Raw genomic sequence first — 17,737 nt, forward strand, 5'->3', positions numbered from 1 at the left:
GCTGAATTTTTAACGGATCGGCTGAGGCACCAGGCCAGTACCCGGGCACTGTCTGGGGTTCTGACCTGCACCCCACAGGGCCAGGGTTCTGCCAGGCTCCGGGCTTAACGCCATCCAACAGAGATGTCCCGGAAGGAGCCTGGTGTGCATCCGCGATGGGAGCTCTCCTGGAAGCTGCCCCCCCCACCCCTAAACTCACCCCCACCCCAACCCCCAGGCCCACGAAAGGCCTGGCAGAGGTGGACACTTGGGGGATTTTGAGGGATGCTGGGGGGGACACTGGGGGGATTCTGGGGGGGACACTGATACCCCAGTGTTGCGGTCGGTGGATCCGCGTGTGGTTTATGGAGCGGGTTCATGTTCTGAGCGTAAAACCGTTTCAGTGCGCCTGTAATTAAACCCATATCGCTCCTCGGGGATCAGCATCGCCCCCCCAGCTTGGACACGTGTCTTTTATAGACGCGCTGGAGAGCAGAAGCACCGCGCAAGTCAGCCCCAGCCCGGGACGGCTGCTCGCGTTCACACGGTACTCACACTCCTCCACCAGAGAAATCTCAGAGAAACAGCCTGGCGTAAAGGCTGAAACGGCCTGGCGTAAAGGCTGAAACGGCCTGGCGTAAAGGCTGAAACGGTCTGGCGTAAAGGCTGAAACGGCCTGGCGTAAAGGCTGAAACGGCCTGGCCTAAAGGCTGAAACGGTCTGGCGTAAAGGCTGAAACGGCCTGGCGTAAAGGCTGAAACGGCCTGGCCTAAAGGCTGAAACGGCCTGGCCTAAAGGCTGAAACGGCCTGGCCTAAAGGCTGAAACGGCCTGGCCTAAAGGCTGAAACGGTCTGGCCTAAAGGCTGAAACGGCCTGGCGTAAAGGCTGAAACGGCCTGGCGTAAAGGCTGAAACGGCCTGGCGTAAAGGCTGAAACGGCCTGGCGTAAAGGCTGAAACGGCCTGGCGTAAAGGCTGAAACGGCCTGGCGTAAAGGCTGAAACGGTCTGGCGTAAAGGCTGAAACGGCCTGGCGTAAAGGCTGAAACGGTCTGGCGTAAAGGCTGAAACGGTCTGGCGTAAAGGCTGAAACGGTCTGGCGTAAAGGCTGAACCGGTCTGGCGTAAAGGCTGAAACGGCCTGGCGTAAAGGCTGAAACGGCCTGGCGTAAAGGCTGAAACGGCCTGGCGTAAAGGCTGAAACAGTCTGGCGTAAAGGCTGAAACGGCCTGGCGTAAAGGCTGAAACGGCCTGGCGTAAAGGCTGAAACGGCCTGGCGTAAAGGCTGAAACGGCCTGGCGTAAAGGCTGAAACGGCCTGGCGTAAAGGCTGAAACGGCCTGGCGTAAAGGCTGAAACGGCCTGGCGTAAAGGCTGAAACGGTCTGGCGTAAAGGCTGAAACAAGTTCATTGTGTTGCTGTTTTCATTCCGTTTTGGCGAGCGTTTAAACACAACCCTTGCACTTTGAAATAGACAGCCGTTTTTCAAAGTTCAACTCTCACGCTCACCAGGACAAAACAGGATCTCATGATCCCCTTCCTGCTGTGGACAGAGCAATGCAAAGGCCAACAGCTGTAGATTAAGAAAGAAACATAGGGCTGAATTCTACTGAGCGGAGTAAAAATTGCACAATGCTGTAATTTTGGAAATCGCTGGCATTAACACACAGCTCTAGGCTCTGGCACTAGAGAAAGGACCACCGTACTTTGGAAGTGATTCATAAAGTTTTTATGATGTGGTGTTTCATCAATAATTCAATCAATAATTTACCTACAATTCGGCACAAATGCTTTTGAGGACTCAGGACTTTTAATACCAACGAGATGGGCAGTGCTTCAGTACAGTGACGTAAATCTCTATTTACAACAGGCCTGTACTCCATTTCTAGAAATTAGTAACTACATGGCACAAGGCTGTAAAAAAAACTATATTTTCTTGGTAAAATGCTGACCTCTGGTGGAGAGATACAGAGAGGAGATGTAGTGGCTCACCGTTTCTTAGATCAGAGATCTGATCGGATGAAACAGACACAGCAGAGCTCAGAACTCAGTTTAATCCACACATACAAACTTGTGAAAATCATGGCCTTTTAAAAAATAAAAGCAGTTAATGCAGGCGGGTTTGGGCGGTCAGTCCAGACTGAAATGGCACAGGTGGGTAAGAGATGAATCAAACAAGGAACTGACAGATTTAGGCAAGAAAGCGGGAGGGGGCATCATCTAATGGTGCGGTACATCATGAAGTCCACAGTGGTGCATCGTGGGAACTTGCCGATGGAGCTCTCCTCCACGGGCGTGTAGACCTTGATCTGGCGCATGTGCGTGTCGCGGCCGTTCTGGTGGTTGGCCAGCACGGCGATCTGGATCATGAAGGTGCGGATGGGCCGGTTCAGCAGGTCCAGCAGGGGGATGTGGGTCCAGCCGCTGGGCTCCACCATCTCCAGCTGCTGCAGGGGCGAGAGCGGCCAGGGGTCCGGCCAGGAGCGGGTCAGAGACACGGAACCGGGCCAGAGGCACGGAACCGGGCCAGGAGCGGGTCAGAGACACGGAACCGGGCCAGGAGCGGGTCAGAGAAACAGAAACGGAACCGGGCCAGGAGCGGGTCAGCCCACAGGGCTGAGCACAACTCAACACGCGAACACGGCACACGGCCACAGCCTAAATGTGTGTGTGTCCGTGTGTATACGCACCCCTATGCATCCTGTGCACAAGTGAATAACAGGATCCTTACGTGTGAATCTCATAGGGCCTTTAGCAAAGTGACTTTGTTTCTCCTGTAAGTGCGGTGCTGTGTGTGTGAGTGTGTGTGAGCATGTGTGTGTTTGTGTGCGCGTGTGTGTGTGCAGGGTAGATCTGGCACCAGGAGATGGTGGCTGCAGTGGGAACCGTTCCAGATCCACCACTAACCACACACACACACACACACACACACTCAATCACACACAAAGACACGGGCACACACATACATGCACACACACACTGACATAACACACGCATGGACGCACACAAGAGCACACACGCATGTACACACACACACGAACACAAGGAAAACCTGGAACTACTTACTGCACAGAAAAGAACAAATACAGAAAAATCTAGCACAAAAAAAACATCAGGTTTTTCAAATAACTCCTACCACAATGCCACAGAAAAATTCCCCAATTCAACCCCAGAGAGGAGGGAGAGAAACCTGCTTTCTGTCTTTCAAAGCGGTCAGAAGTTTCTACACAAGGACAAATAGAACACATTCAGATAAAAGGTTCCAGACCCCTTTATAACAGGACCTCACACTAAGCTCTGTGTAATTCTTACCAGAAACCCGTTTATTTACCAAAAAATTATGAGACTTAATGCCAAGCGCTGCGTAGTGAATACAGAGCAGAGGAGGAGGAGGAGATCAGGCGAAGGCGGAAAGTCTCTTTCCCCCGCGCTTGTTATTTTACTCTGTCCCGTTCACCCCACGCAGGACCGAGAGGAACGGGGGGGGGGGCGGGAAAGAACACAATAAATATGTAAATCTAATTTGGAAGTCTGCAATTACCCGCGCGTCCCGGGCTGCTTGGGGATGCAGCGCAGGCCTCGCCTCTCATTATAAAACAATATTAACATTTTCCGAGCGGCGGAGGGATGACTCCGGCCAGCGCAGGAGCCAACCACAACATGGGAGCGGGTCGGAGAGAGCGCCACCCACGTAGCGGGAGAACAGCTTTCAAACACACGCAGTGAACTGTAAAACCAGCCCCAGCCCGCGCCCTGCACTGTCCTTTTCACTCAAGGTGAAATAAGCCATCCTTTCTTCCCCAGCGATGGGGGGGTGGGGGCATCCAGCGCACAGCGACATTATTTCACACCACGCTTCCTATTGACGCAAAGCCTTTTTTTCTTTTTTTAAATCACGAGTGTTTCCGTGAATGAACCAGGAGAAAAAGTGCTCCCCTTCCCCGCGCGAAAAAGCCTCGCTCACACACTGCACCGCTTATAAACGCTGTCTCAGACGGACTCGCCACTGATCTCAACTCCACGCTGCTCAAAAATAATCATCAATTCCACAGCAAACACAACAAATTCATTTCAGGATACAAGTCACTGATAAGCCGACCAAGTTCTCCTTGTGTTTAATAATAATTCATGAATTATAAATTCATTTCACAGTGCTGTCAGTGAAGTCCTCATCAGCTTCACAGAGGGAAAAAACAGCCGAAATAATAAATAAATGTACTCTTTACAGAAGCATGTGGTCCCTCAGCCACCCAATGTGCCGATACACAAACAGCATAACCCCCCTCCCCCCCTCCATTAAATAAATAAACGGAGCAATCAAACAATCGTTAATATTTATAAACTCAGGATCATAAAACAGCTATGTGGTAGTTAAAGGGGTGGAGTATGAGATGGTTATTTATTTATTTTTTTTTAAAAGAGCCAAATGTTCCTGAAAAGTTCACGTTAACATTTCTGTACAAGACGCCAAGCTGCTGATAAACTGTGGGCACATTCCAGACAGCGCCACAGTGTGGCCGGGAGCTCAACGCTCTCAGAACCAACGCACACGCAGCGGCCCGTCAGGGGTTCGCTTCTGAACTCACTCAGACCCCGGCCGGGGACCCCATTCCCCCTCGTACTGCAGACGCACAGCCAGCCACAGGCACCCACGCTGAGAGCGCGTCCGTGGAGCAAGGTCTGGGGTACGGGGTGTGGGGTGTGGGGTACGGGGTGACTGAAGCATCCCAGCGTTCCCGAGCCAGGATTCTCCCCGCAGAGCAGCCTAATCTAGAACGGAATGCCACTCCAAAATTCCCTCCATCGCCCGTTTCAGGGGAGTCTGGTTCTTACTGAAACGCAGGAAGATTCATAATTATTTTGTGCACAAATTAAGATGGAGATGAAATCCAAAGTGGTCACTTAAGGAGATGGAAAACCTTTTTTCTTTCTTTTTTTAAAATCACGGATGAAACTGAACAAGTCAGTCACATCCAGGCTATGGCACGGCAGAGAAATGAGACAAATAAAAAACACTCTAAGAGGTACATTTAAAAAAAAGAAATTCAAGAGAATTTCACAAGCACTTTATTTCCCTCCAAAGTTTGCGGTCAAATCAAACCGTTAAGAGCCTATAGCTAACATTTTAATGAGGGTAACAGCATCTACAATTGTAGCTGAATGGGTATTTGTGTTCCTGGCAAAGCCCAGCACTACCCCTGTGCTTAAGCCCTGAGCTGCTCTCAAAGGCGGGGAGGAGAGGGAATCAATTACAGGAAGATTAAATCAATGAGGAGAGGGTGAAAGCAGTAAATTCACTGCACAAAGAGGCAGCCCCATAACTCAGCAGAGACGCGCGGGGGAGGCGTGTGGGCGGGGGGGCCGAGGGGGGGGCAGGGCTGCTGTCACCGGGCACAGTTTTAATTAGCACCACGCTGGAGTGGGAACAGTGGCAGCGTTGTGGAGTGAGGCAGTGCAGCTGTGGTGCAGCGTGGGGCTAGGGGGGGCATAGGCAAGGGGGGGGGGGGGCTGGCCGCGTTCCCCGCCCGTCCTGTGCCAGTTCAGGTGTCTGTACCCTGGTGGTGGGCAGCGTTGGGGGGGGAGGCGGGGGGATTCAGGATTGCCCCCACTCGCCCCGTTCACTCAGACGCAGCGTCTGACGGCATTCTGCCCGGTGACATCACATGCCCCGCCACCCCCCACCAGAGGCTGAGACAGGTCAAACGGACACCAGTGAAAGGATCCGTTCACACCTCTGCCCCCGCCCAGCAGAGCACTTACAGGAGAAACTAAGTCACTCTGCTAAAGGCCATACGAGTTTCTGACAAACATCAGTCTGCATGAGGACCATGACCAGGAGTCCCCCTCACAAACATCAGTCTGCATGAGGACCATGACCAGGAGTCCCCCTCACAAACATCAGTCTGCATGAGGACCATGACCAGGAGTCCCCCTCACAAACATCAGTCTGCATGAGGACCATGACCAGGAGTCCCCCTCACAAACGTCAGTCTGCATGAGGACCATGACCAGGAGTCCACCTCACAAACGTCAGTCTGCATGAGGACCATAACCAGGGGTCCACCTCACAAACGTCAGTCTGCATGAGGACCCAGCTGAGACTAAAACGCATTGTTTTCTGCTGAAAATTCTGAGCATCTAAAAAGACCCTCAGGGAACGTATTTAACAGGATGTTCTGAACACACACCAAGCCGGCCGCTGCATTTGAATATTTAACAAACACACCTCCCTTCCTTCCCTGTCCCCGAGGACCCAACGGACAGCTTGACCGGGAATATTCCGACTGTTTAATAGATGTGTGATAACTGGTAACAGAAAGATAATAGCAAGCAAGTAGATAAATAAAAGAAGACAAATGGTATTAAATGAATCACTGACACAGAACAACATACATACTGTAATACCACTTTTAAAATTTGGTATACATAATGGACCTGTTACATGATGCCATTTATGATTCAGGATTATGTACGTCAGGTGAAAACAGTAACAGGACACGAACACACGTTTTGGGGGCTTCAACACCATTCATAAATGATGTTGGTGGAAAATGATGCATCGGTGAAGGAGGGCGTCCAAATTCTCATGAAAGCTTTCCGCTCCTCCTCCTTCACAGTTCCCGTGACGCGTTCAGAAGAAATCGAAGAAAGCAGTTGGGGTGAGGAGCCGAGGGAACATTTTAAAATTGAAATGCAGCCAATAAACCTTGCGGGACTGATTCAGAAATGCAGGGTTTGTCCAACCAAACACTTTTTTTCCTGAATTTGATTTTCTCAAGGAACAAATCAGGGTGAATATTAGAACCGGCCAGTTTTTTTTAAATTTTTTTAATTTTATTTTTTTAACAAACTTCCCAAAATGCTTACCATAACCAACTTCCATTTTCAAACACCCTGGCAAAAAGTCATATCAGTCGACTGATATAAAAATCTGCTAGTGATTGCTTTTTATAAAACGCATTTTGGTTGTATTTAGTGTGCATCACTTGGATTGTTTGAAATTGTGTTGACCTGAGTTTCAGATAAAATGCAAAAGCACTGCAAATGTCTAATCAGAGAAGCTATTATGAAATGAGACAGCACCATATCCCAAAATTCAAATAAAAGCGCATAACCTTTCAGAGAATAAACAGCATTTTTAAACATCTCAAGGAGCACTTGGCATTTTTCATTCAGATTTGGAAAGGAGGCACGATAATTACAAAAAGCCAAGCAGCACATTTCAAATTATTCTACTTTCTGAAGCAATACTGACCACCAGTGTACATAGCAAATATAGCGCCTAAGCAATAATGACCTTGAGCACACAGAAAAGACTGAAGCAAGGCTGACCTCTAGTGTAGAACACAGGTTCTCTCAGAGTACACATTTCCACAGGCAGACATAAATACTTTCTGAACGGTTTTCAGTTTGGTGACAGGTAAATGTAACCCTATACGCCTCTAAACTGATACTGTACTTTGCTACAATGTTTTAAATGCAAAAACATTTCTAATAAAAAATAATAATTACTTACCCGGATCTCTTGTAAGTTATGAAAATTGTTTCCAACTCGCACAGAGATTTTGCTGGGTGTGTAGCTCTCGTCTGACTTGTAATCAGCATATATGCAAAGCATCTTCACTGTGGTTTTTCTTCTGTAATCAAAAGAATGACATAAGATCTTTAACACGTGATCTCTGATTTGTACTCCCCGAAGGGCAAAACCATTTCCGCTGGTTTCATGTTAAAGACCGTCTCTATTTCCTTCTGTGCTTATCCACCCGGATCACAGGTGCATCCTGGGTAGAGAGCGATCCTCTGAGGCAGACAGGTGTACAGGTACAGGTGGGACTGCAAAGGTGATTGGCGTATGGCTCAGCGATGTGAGTGGTGATTGGCGTATGGCTCAGCGATGTGAGTGGTGATTGGCGTATGGCTCAGCGATGTGAGTGGTGATTGGCGTATGGCTCAGCGATGTCCTGAGGCTCCTTTTAGGACGCACGGAACGGCTTCCAGGACTCGAGCAGCCGCTGGACACGCATGGCGGGTCTTACGTGACCCATAAACCTTCACACCTCACACTATAACTACAGACGATAAAGACAGCTATAACAATATAAACTTCACAAACACACACACGGTAACGATTTTGTTCCAGTGTTCCCCTATTGTTATGTAAAGTATCATTTTTTGTCTGCTACCAATGACTTGAAATGGATTTTTTTGGTTGTTGGTGCTGTATCTTCCTAAAGTGCTCAGAAGTAAGACCAGTTCAGCCACGCTATGTTCCAGGCCCAATGCTCCTCCACACAGCCGTCCAGTTCAGCGCAGTGTTAGAACGTGTATTTCTATGTAACATGCAGCGACTCAGGCCAAAGTGTGCGGTAACTCTTTCTCTACCTGAACTGAATGTTGACCAGGTGTGGCTGCGAGCCGTCAGACTGCCAATAGGTCTCCAGGTTGTCATCACGTAGCTGGTCCACCCCGAAACCTGCGGACCAACCAGAGCTACATCACTGTGTGTGTGAACACTGAACAGTACCGGCTGATAAACTTACGAACAATATGAGAGGTTAAGGGAATTCTGTGTCCAAATTCACAGGGAATGTCTCTTTAATTAGCACAGCAATACAAAGAAAATCCAGATCAACCTGAAAAGGCTAAACATTCCGTGTGATTTCACGCCTTGTAACCCCTCCCACCCGCCCAAAGGGATCACAGAGCTTCTCCACCCTAGCTCCCCAGTGGTGGAACGAACTCCCCGTCCCTCTCCGAACCTCCCCCTCACTACCCATCTTCCGCTGTGGCCTGAAGACTCATCTCTTCAGACTATACCTAGACTAACCACCACCACGCTGTATATTTCACTCTAAATCCCCCCCCCCACTTGTTACATGCTGCCAAATAAATGTAATGTAATGTAAGTATCAGCTTACCGGGCTTGCAGGACGAAAGCGACCACACGGCCTGGGACCCGATTTCCCTCACAGTGCCCGTGCGCTCCAGCTGCTTGGGGTCTGCACCGGGAGGGGTCTTACTGGCTGTGGCCATCTTCACACACACGTTCCTGCAAATTAAATAAAATGGATAATGCACTGTCAGCTCAACAAGCACATGTTAAAGCCTACAATTACAGCCTAGTTTTCCAAAATCAGTAACCGGCAAATCGTATTAACTTTGTAACGATATAGCTATTCATAAAGATAATTAAAGAACGCCCCGTGGTTAAGACTGACACACAGCAAGCTAAGATAGCTGCGAGCAAAGACATTAACTACCTAGCCATTTAATACCACAGCGGTACATCAAAGCGTAACAAACATACACATAGTTCACGCTGAAACCACGATAACAGCTAGACTAACTAGGTAGCAGAAAAGACTTCCCAGTGTACTAATTACTTTAGTTCGTAAACTTTGTATGCTAGTTGGCCGTTGGTGTTTACCTCCCGTGTTCCCTGCGTAGAATTCAGCAATCTACTTGGTCAGTGATATTGAGGATAACTACGTTACCACTCGCCAATTCAGTGCACTAATCTAACTCTAGATTGCTCTTTTGTCGACTAGTGAACTATACGGACCCTTGGGAAATAACGTTAGTTACCTTTGTATGTCAACATCGTTATCCAACTAGCAAGCTAACGTTAACATTTTTAAATTAAAGCGTGCATTCATAGTATAGAAAAGAGGTGATAATACCTGTGTCTTCTCTGATATCAGTGGACTTTGTGGTTTTGTTAGACGTTACCAAACATTAAAAAGTGTATGCTATCATGTTTTGCCAGCTACATTCTTAGCTAACAACAGTTAGCTTGCTAGGTAATGACAACGGTCCACTCCGACAAGAGCAACAACAAGAAAGTGATTTTCGGTAAACAGCGAAGCGGGAAATATCGCAACAAAATTTAAAAGTAAAGTTTTGTTATAATCAATTGTTTTGTAATATCAAACCAAAAAATTGCATCTGCAAATAGCAATAACCCTACAGTTAACATTCGAATCTCCCACTCGGTTTTTCGATTTCGTCGCCTTTAAATGACACAACGGGAGTGGCGCTTTGGTCGCATCAGAGAATACGGTCGGGCGCGCCATCTTTTCTCCCGGCTTCTCTCCCTAGGAGCACACGTTGTTGAAAATAAGAGAGAGATAAGCCGCAATAACACTAAGTTATTTCACATTATTGTACCTGGAAGACGGAGACAGAAGGGAGGCTATTGGGGGTGAGCTGATGTTCGTCGACAACTGATCTGTGCTAACCTTTTTACGATAATTATGGGTTAAGGGTTAATTTTATCGGCCCATGCATGTGTATCTTGTGAGCTGCGTATGGATTATTTGCTAGTTCCCTGAGGCCTTTCGGCCTTTGGTGCAGTCAGTTGTGCGCACCAGAATAGTCTGGTAGGATGGTATTTGGTAATATTTTCCCAACACGTGTCGCCTGGCTATTGCTGCTTCGCGAACACTGGTAGGAATGTATTCGATTTCGTGATGTCAGCGGCCGTGTCCTGGAGAGCGAGGTGAGTCGCAGGCCAGCTAATCGTAGGCAAATGAAACCGCATCATTTCACGTTGCTTGCGAACGGAAGTTAGCAGTTTAGCTCCCATCTGTCCAAATATGCCGCGTTGATTTCACGTTGTCGATATAGGGACATTTGTCTGTGGTTAGATGGCTAACTGTATATGTACGATCATCTGTATTCTCTGTCACGGTTTATTAGCTAGTTTGCTATCGTCGAAAACTGTTGGATAGCTGTAAGGTAGATGTTCTGCCCAACTGGCGACGTTTCCTTTGGTTTTGTTTCGTGGCGTATGCTAATTGTATGGCAAATGACTGAGCTAGCTAGCAAACTACGGTTTACCAGATGTGGCAGGGCGATCATAGCTGGCTACGTTGTGTTCATCATATGATAAACTGCCAGCCTGTCGGTTAGCGAGCTGGCAGTATTTGTAATGGATTCCGTAGATAAAAGTAACGTTACTGTGATTATTATTGGTGCTAACGCGAATGCTGGGGCGTTAGTTAGCTGGTTCCTTGTGAATGATGTTGGCCAGCCAGCTGGTGATTTATTATTTCAGTTGATTAAACTAGCTAGCTGATTTAATTTCGTTCACGTTATCTCTAATCTAATTCTAATGAGACAACGGTGGTGTCAATCACATTTTCTTAATACCAGAGAATGACTCCAAGCTGACTCTTTCGCTTAATTAAACTGACATCAATCAGTTCACAAATACAGTTAGCTGCTGATGTTTGACGCCTCACTTTAGCCTTTCTTAGCTAGCCAGCTGACTTAGTTAGCTATATGATGACGTTTTCCATTTTAGTAGCTAACTTTGCATAGCAACACCTAGTAGTAATAATAATACTACTACTAATAATAATAGCAGCTCTGTTTATATAGCACCTTTAATACGTTAAAATACATCTCAGTGCTTTCCAAACAGAAATAATAATAAAAACTGTAAGCAAAAATGTCTACAAAAACATTAGTTTTTGTGTATGAATATAAGCATAAGAAAACAGTTAAACCAAAGAGCAAAACTGATAAAAAATAAATAAAATTAGAAAGCTAGTTGAAGTCAAGATAAAACAAAATGACGATGCTTTCAATGGAGAATGGATCAATATTGTCATCAACAGGGGAAATCACCTGTAGTTACTGTATTTAGAACCTACAGCCAAGCTGTGTTGGTTCTGACCAAATGCTCTACAAGCAGTTAGAAATTGTGTAAGCCTGTTGTGAATAATAACATTTGTTTAAATGTTCTTGTTATGTATATTGACTTTATTAAATCTCTTTTTAGATTAGTGCGGCCTTTCCTCCGTTAAGGGGACTGTTCTGTCAAGGTTTTGAGAGAAGGCAGCTAAAATGTCAGAGAAACCGACCAGAATCGCGATTGTGAACCATGACAAGTGCAAACCCAAGAAATGCCGACAGGAGTGCAAGAAGAGCTGTCCGGTGGTGCGCATGGGTAAGGGCCAACCGCCAGGCTGTTCGAATCCGACCGCCGACCTTTGTCGCACGTCTCTCCCTCTCTCTCCTCTTAATTCTTCCTGTCTCTCTACACTGTCCTATCAAATAAAGGAAAAACCCAAAAAACATTAAAAAAAAATAAAAAAAGATTCATTTGGTAAAAGAGGTGCACAGGTGTAAGTCATGTTGTAGCGTATTGAGTTTTTACTCTGTTTTTAGGCAAGCTTTGCATAGAGGTGACATCACAGAGCAAAATAGCCTGGATCTCTGAATCTCTCTGCATCGGCTGTGGCATCTGCATTAAGGTGAGCTGGTGATCGCCGTATTCCTGCTCTCCTTTAAAATGATTGGCAGGAGCAGGAATTTGAACTCTGTGATTCAAAGTATAATTATCATTCCTGCAAGAAGACTGTCTTGCGTGTATTTAGAATGCACAGTTAAGTAGTTTTTAATGTTTTGTCTGTAAAAACATTTTTTCAGAAATGTCCGTTTGGGGCCATATCAATCGTCAATCTGCCCAGCAACATGGAGAAGGAGACGACTCACAGATACTGCGCCAATTCCTTTAAGCTGCATCGGTACGTCTGCAGGGTGCAGAAAGGCTCTGCGCCATTTTGTGTTCCACATCATCAGAGAATTAAATATGAAATTTCACCATCACTTCCACAAACGAGTGTCATAGGAAATATAGGAATTGATTAGAAATATAATTTTCTAATCATCGGAGGCCTGCGTTTTTGGAGCACAACGTTTCTTATTTATAATTTTGTTGAAAAATGGCAAGAACAGAATATAACAAGGTAATGTTATAAATAAACTGTAGTGTATTTTTTGACATTTACATTACTACCTGCCTATTTTTGTCTCATTTTATAGGTATTGCGTAATAAGATAATTTGACATCTGTGGGAATTTACTATTCTGCTTTTGTTCCCTCCATGAAAATTCATAAGGAAACGATCTTGAGTTATAAATCAGGTTTTCTGCATGAGTGTATTTTTGGCGCGTTACCGGTGTCTGTCCCTCCGTGTGCTTCAGACTGCCCATCCCCCGGCCCGGAGAGGTCCTCGGATTGGTCGGGACCAACGGCATCGGGAAGTCCACCGCTCTGAAGATCCTGGCCGGAAAACAGAAACCCAACCTGGGGAAGTTTGATGTGAGTCGTTGGGAGAACGTTACGCTCGCCAGAGTGCATCCTGGGAAAGCAGCACACTTCTCCCCACTCAGTGGACCTGCAGGGAAAGTGTGACATTTGAATAAAGGACTCCATGCATTATGGAAAAGCTTCATGCTACGTTACAGAGCTGAGCACCATCAAATGATAGTGTGTTGTAATTTCAGTGTTAGTGTAATTAAATAAGATGTTAGCGTGTGCCATGATTAAATGCTTGACAGCCGTAAAAACTTTTATGTTCCCAGGCACCTCCGGACTGGCAGGAGATACTCACCTACTTCCGAGGTTCTGAGCTGCAGAATTACTTCACCAAGATCCTGGAGGATGACCTGAAGGCCATAGTCAAGCCCCAGTATGTGGACCAGATCCCCAAAACTGTCAAGGTCAGTGCCCATGAGCTTCCTGAACCGTGGGCCATGATCTCTGCCAGTTCTTTTTATTATGGCAGAAAGTAACCAGTAAACGGGTACGTTTACCCACAGATAAACACGGCTGCTTCGACCAGTGTGTGTACTCGGTACGACAGAGAGCATGGAATGAAATGGTTGCGTAACATTCGCAGACGTGTATGTCTTGGCCCCAGCACAGGCAGAGTGGGGAGTACTCTGCTGGTTACTGGACTGAGCTTTTCATTTTCCATCAGGCAGTTGCATTTCCCTTTTTCTACCACTAGGGGACAGTGGGATCCATCCTCAGCAGGAAAGACGACACCAAAACGGAAGACATTGTCTGTGACCAGCTTGGTATGCAAATAAGTGAATCTGAATAATGAAGTAATGTCTGCTCTCATGTCATATTGGTAATGGCACCGCATATCCGGAGTTATTTTTTATCAACATTGTAATCTTAATACTGAGTGGAGACGACAGCATCAGGTGTTTTGGGTGGCCTGCGCTCTGGTAAAGTTTCTGTGTTTCTCTGGTGCAGATCTGACTCACCTGCGGGACAGGAACGTGGAGGACCTGTCGGGAGGAGAGCTGCAGCGTTTCGCCTGCGCCGTGGTGTGCATCCAAAGAGCAGACATGTGAGTCCCCGCACCGCCCTCCTGGGTTAGAATAAACCCCCCCCCCCCCCCACGTACGCCTCAGAAGTGTCTCGTGAGCACGCTCTGTTTGTTCCTGCAGCTTCATGTTCGACGAGCCGTCCAGTTACTTGGATGTGAAGCAGCGTTTGAAGGCCGCCATCACCATCCGCTCCCTCATCACCCCCGACAGGTGAGCCCCCCCCCCCCCCCGACAGGTGAGCCCCCCCCCCAGTCTGGCCCTCTGGGTGGGGGCGCTGCAATAGTCTGCATATGAACACATCTGTTTATTCACCTTCTTCTGTTCTTCTGCCCTGGAAGGTACATCATTGTGGTGGAGCACGACCTGAGCGTGCTGGACTACCTGTCTGACTTCATCTGCTGTCTGTACGGAGTTCCCAGTGCTTACGGAGTGGTGACCATGCCTTTCAGCGTTCGGGAAGGTACCCTCCTCCCTTTACAAATTATAATAATATTTTCTGTTTGTTTTGTTGGGGGTTGCCAGATTTAATCTTAGTTGAAGCAGTTGCTTTTGATCCAGATGCGTCAGGATGGCCTGTTAGCGTGTTAGCTGGGCCCAACTGTGCGTTGGTCAGGCTGCGCGGGTGAAACTCACTTCCTGTGACCCCCCCGCTCCAGGTATTAACATCTTCCTGGACGGCTACGTGCCGACGGAGAACCTGCGCTTCAGGGAGACCTCGCTGGTCTTCAAGGTGGCCGAGACGGCCAACGAGGAGGAGATCAAGAAGATGTGCCGCTACCAGTACCCGCACATGAAGAAGGCCATGGGCGACTTCCATCTGGAGATCGTGGAGGGGGAGTTCACCGACTCCGAGATCATGGTCATGCTGGGAGAGAACGGTACACTGCAGGGTCCAATCCAGCCATCTTCAGTCCTGGTCCTGGAGAGCCGCTGGGTCTGCTGGGATTTGTAGTTGCTCAGCTCTTAATGATCAGTTAAAGCAGCCGATTACACGGTTAACTCACCTGACCTGGTTTACTGGGTCTGAATTGGGTGCTGATATCAAGGTGAAAACAAAAAGCAGCAGACCCTGCATCCTGCCAGGACCAGGAAGAAGACCTCTGGTAGAGACCATTCTTCAGTTCTTCAATGCTGCTGTACGGTATTTTAGTGTTGGGAGGGAACAATAAAAATGCAGTTATATCATGTATATAATACAAATTATAAGTATTATATTAAACAAATGGTGCTAATGTTGGGCCCATAGGTACATATTAATCAGTGGTTGAATATTTGAAGTAGCTCACAGCATTGTGTGAACTGGTCCACTCTTAACATGTGAATGGCATCGCGTTCATGCGTGTACGACCGTGTTCTAATGCTGAACCAGCGCTGCTGTTTTCCAGGCACCGGCAAAACTACATTCATCAGGATGCTCGCTGGCCGCCTTAAACCAGATGAAGGAGGTAATTTCACTTTTTAGTCAACTTCCTTTTTTTGGAAAATCTCCACATCTTTCAATAGATCCAAAATAAGTTTTGAACGCACATATTTACAGAATGAGGCTCACACTGCAGCCCATTACCTGAGACCTGTGTCCACATATGACGGAAGTTAACTGTTTCCATTCTCCCATCATCCTCAGGGGAAGTGCCAGTCCTGAACGTCAGCTACAAGCCACAGAAGATCAGCCCCAAATTTAAAGTAGGCCCCTCATCCTCAGCGTGAATCTCTTTTCTAAACGGTCGTGAGCATCTGAAGTTGTGATTTAATGTTCTGTGGTTCCTGCTCAGGGAAGCGTGCGAGCACTGCTTCACGAGAAGATCCGTGACTCCTACACCCACCCGCAGTTCATCACCGACGTCATGAAGCCCATGCAGATCGAGAGCATCATCGACCAGGACGTGAGTCCATCAATACGACTCATTCCTCATTAAAGTGTCTCATTGTGAATGTGTACTGGTGCGGCAGTGAGGGAGGTTGGGAGGGAAGGTTGATGTTCGGTGGTGCTGCTCTCTGGTTGTGGTTGAGAGTGAGTGAGTGAGTAACCCTGGGTGCTCTGGTTGTGGTTGAGAGTGATTGACAGTGAGAGTGCGTGATTGATTGGCAGTGAGTGAGTAACCCCGGGTGCTCTCTGGCTCTTGCAGGTGCAGAACCTGTCTGGAGGAGAGCTGCAGCGTGTGGCCTTGGCGTTGTGTCTGGGCAAGCCTGCCGATGTGTACCTGATCGACGAGCCGTCGGCCTACCTGGACTCAGAGCAGCGTCTCATGGCCGCCCGGGTCGTCAAACGGTGCGCAGACCATTCCGCCCGCCGCCGCGTTTCAGAACGTTCTGTAATGGAGGAACACAGACACGGTTCTGTGCTGTTCTCTTCAGAAAAGAGCATTCTGTTCTAGAAATGTTGCAATGTTCTGCAAATCAGATACAGCTGAGTAGTTAAATAGCTTACACTGGCTCAGATTGAGCTATACCTTCTGAGAGCAGTAGTTTAGCCACTTCCTCTCGGGCTGGTTCCACACTTCGTCCAGCCTGGTGGTTTTGAGCAGCGTTTCTCTCACTCTGGCACGCAGGTGGGGGCCGCAGTTCAGCTCTGACGTTACTGGAAGGTGTTGTGTGTGGAAACGTTGGTTTTTGTGCTCTTGCAGATTCATCCTTCACGCCAAGAAGACGGCCTTTGTGGTGGAGCACGACTTCATCATGGCGACCTACCTGGCCGACCGTGTCATCGTGTTCGACGGCATTCCGTCAAGGAGCACCGCTGCCAACACGTGAGTCCGCCGGTCTGAGCGCCGGCACGTAGCTCTGCGTCGCGGCTCGGCCTGAGCGCCGCAAAGCCTGTCTGGGTCGGATGGTCAGGGCGTTTCCCCTCTGGGTCGGATGGTCAGGGCGTTTCTGCTCATTGTGTTCCTCCTCTGGTCCGCTGCTTCCTCAGGCCACAGACGCTGCTAGCCGGAATGAACAAGTTCTTGGCCCAGCTGGAGATCACCTTCAGACGAGACCCGAACAACTTCCGACCCAGAATCAACAAGATGAACTCCATCAAGGTACAGCGCAGCCTGCATCCTGCAAAGGACTGTGCAATCGCGTTAGGCGTGTTTCTGCTGTATGAAATTCAGTGTAAATATAAGACCTTCTCACTCCTGTAACCGTTTGCTTCACAGGACGTGGAGCAGAAGAAGAGTGGCAACTATTTCTTCCTGGATGACTAAATTCATTCCTTATATGTAAAGGTTTCCATCATGCTACCCAATATTAAATGCTACACATTTGTTGGAAAAGCAGAACGTGTCCAATTCCACTGACCCTAAAGAGAGCACCACCGATGCTGCAGAGAGGACAGCAGCAGCGTTATGACCATACGGACCCAGAGCGACAAGCGTAATCAGCCATTTATTTTAAAAATAAATCCTATTAATTAAAGAGCCCGTTTCTCTAATTTTCTGTGTGGTGACTCTCTCTCCTTCAGAACCGCCATATTCTGGAATGATTAAAACATGTCCTTTTGTTTACTCTTTTGAAAATGTCATGAGTCTAAGACTCTTGTGTCTATATTAAACATTTTCGTCTGATCCAATCTACTAGTTGTTATATACAGCAAAATGGGTAATTCACCCATGGTAATTTGTGGCAACAAAAGACCAGAGACAAAA

General features: G+C 47.5%; 2 protein-coding genes across 5 annotated transcripts; one reads left to right on the forward strand and one right to left on the reverse strand.

Annotated features, from left to right (window-relative positions):
- Window positions 1–1,763: 1,763 nt before the first annotated feature.
- Window positions 1,764–10,956, reverse strand: anapc10 (anaphase promoting complex subunit 10). 4 transcript variants are annotated; one of them, XM_035425501.1, is made up of 5 exons: window positions 10,935–10,956; window positions 8,894–9,024; window positions 8,358–8,448; window positions 7,492–7,612; window positions 1,764–2,422 (listed from the first exon to the last, which is right to left on the reverse strand). In XM_035425501.1, exons 2-5 carry the CDS (start codon window positions 9,006–9,008, stop codon window positions 2,192–2,194), a joined length of 558 nt encoding a protein of 185 aa, XP_035281392.1. In that variant the 5' UTR covers window positions 9,009–9,024; window positions 10,935–10,956; the 3' UTR covers window positions 1,764–2,191. The 4 variants fall into 4 exon arrangements, with proteins under 4 accessions (XP_035281392.1, XP_035281391.1, XP_035281390.1 ...); XM_035425500.1 differs by lacking the exon at window positions 10,935–10,956 and adding an exon at window positions 10,815–10,902; XM_035425499.1 differs by lacking the exon at window positions 10,935–10,956 and adding an exon at window positions 9,656–10,032.
- On the forward strand, window positions 10,025–17,600 carry abce1 (ATP-binding cassette, sub-family E (OABP), member 1). Its single transcript, XM_035425498.1, has 18 exons — window positions 10,025–10,176; window positions 11,761–11,928; window positions 12,150–12,235; window positions 12,411–12,508; window positions 12,969–13,086; window positions 13,350–13,487; window positions 13,778–13,847; window positions 14,032–14,128; window positions 14,229–14,318; window positions 14,447–14,568; window positions 14,765–14,986; window positions 15,494–15,553; window positions 15,733–15,791; window positions 15,881–15,991; window positions 16,235–16,377; window positions 16,733–16,855; window positions 17,020–17,131; window positions 17,249–17,600. Exons 2-18 carry the CDS (start codon window positions 11,826–11,828, stop codon window positions 17,294–17,296), a joined length of 1,800 nt encoding a protein of 599 aa, XP_035281389.1. The 5' UTR covers window positions 10,025–10,176; window positions 11,761–11,825; the 3' UTR covers window positions 17,297–17,600.
- Window positions 17,601–17,737: the final 137 nt, after the last annotated feature.

Source organism: Anguilla anguilla, chromosome 7, assembly GCF_013347855.1.
Source record: "Anguilla anguilla isolate fAngAng1 chromosome 7, fAngAng1.pri, whole genome shotgun sequence".
NCBI lineage: Eukaryota > Metazoa > Chordata > Actinopteri > Anguilliformes > Anguillidae > Anguilla > Anguilla anguilla.

Bases quoted from the DNA above. Each gene is read 5' to 3' on its own strand.
- anapc10 (XM_035425501.1), bottom strand. From the start codon at position 9,008: ATGGCCACAGCCAGTAAGACCCCTCCCGGTGCAGACCCCAAGCAGCTG. The intron at 8,449-8,893 runs GTAAGCTGATAC...GTTGGTCCGCAG, and splicing joins GCTTTCGTCCTGCAAGCCCG to GTTTCGGGGTGGACCAGCTA. The intron at 7,613-8,357 runs GTAGAGAAAGAG...TTTTGATTACAG, and splicing joins CTGGTCAACATTCAGTTCAG to AAGAAAAACCACAGTGAAGA.
- abce1 (XM_035425498.1), top strand. From the start codon at position 11,826: ATGTCAGAGAAACCGACCAGAATCGCGATTGTGAACCATGACAAGTGC. The intron at 14,569-14,764 runs GTACCCTCCTCC...CCCCCGCTCCAG, and splicing joins GCCTTTCAGCGTTCGGGAAG to GTATTAACATCTTCCTGGAC. The intron at 14,987-15,493 runs GTACACTGCAGG...GCTGTTTTCCAG, and splicing joins GGTCATGCTGGGAGAGAACG to GCACCGGCAAAACTACATTC.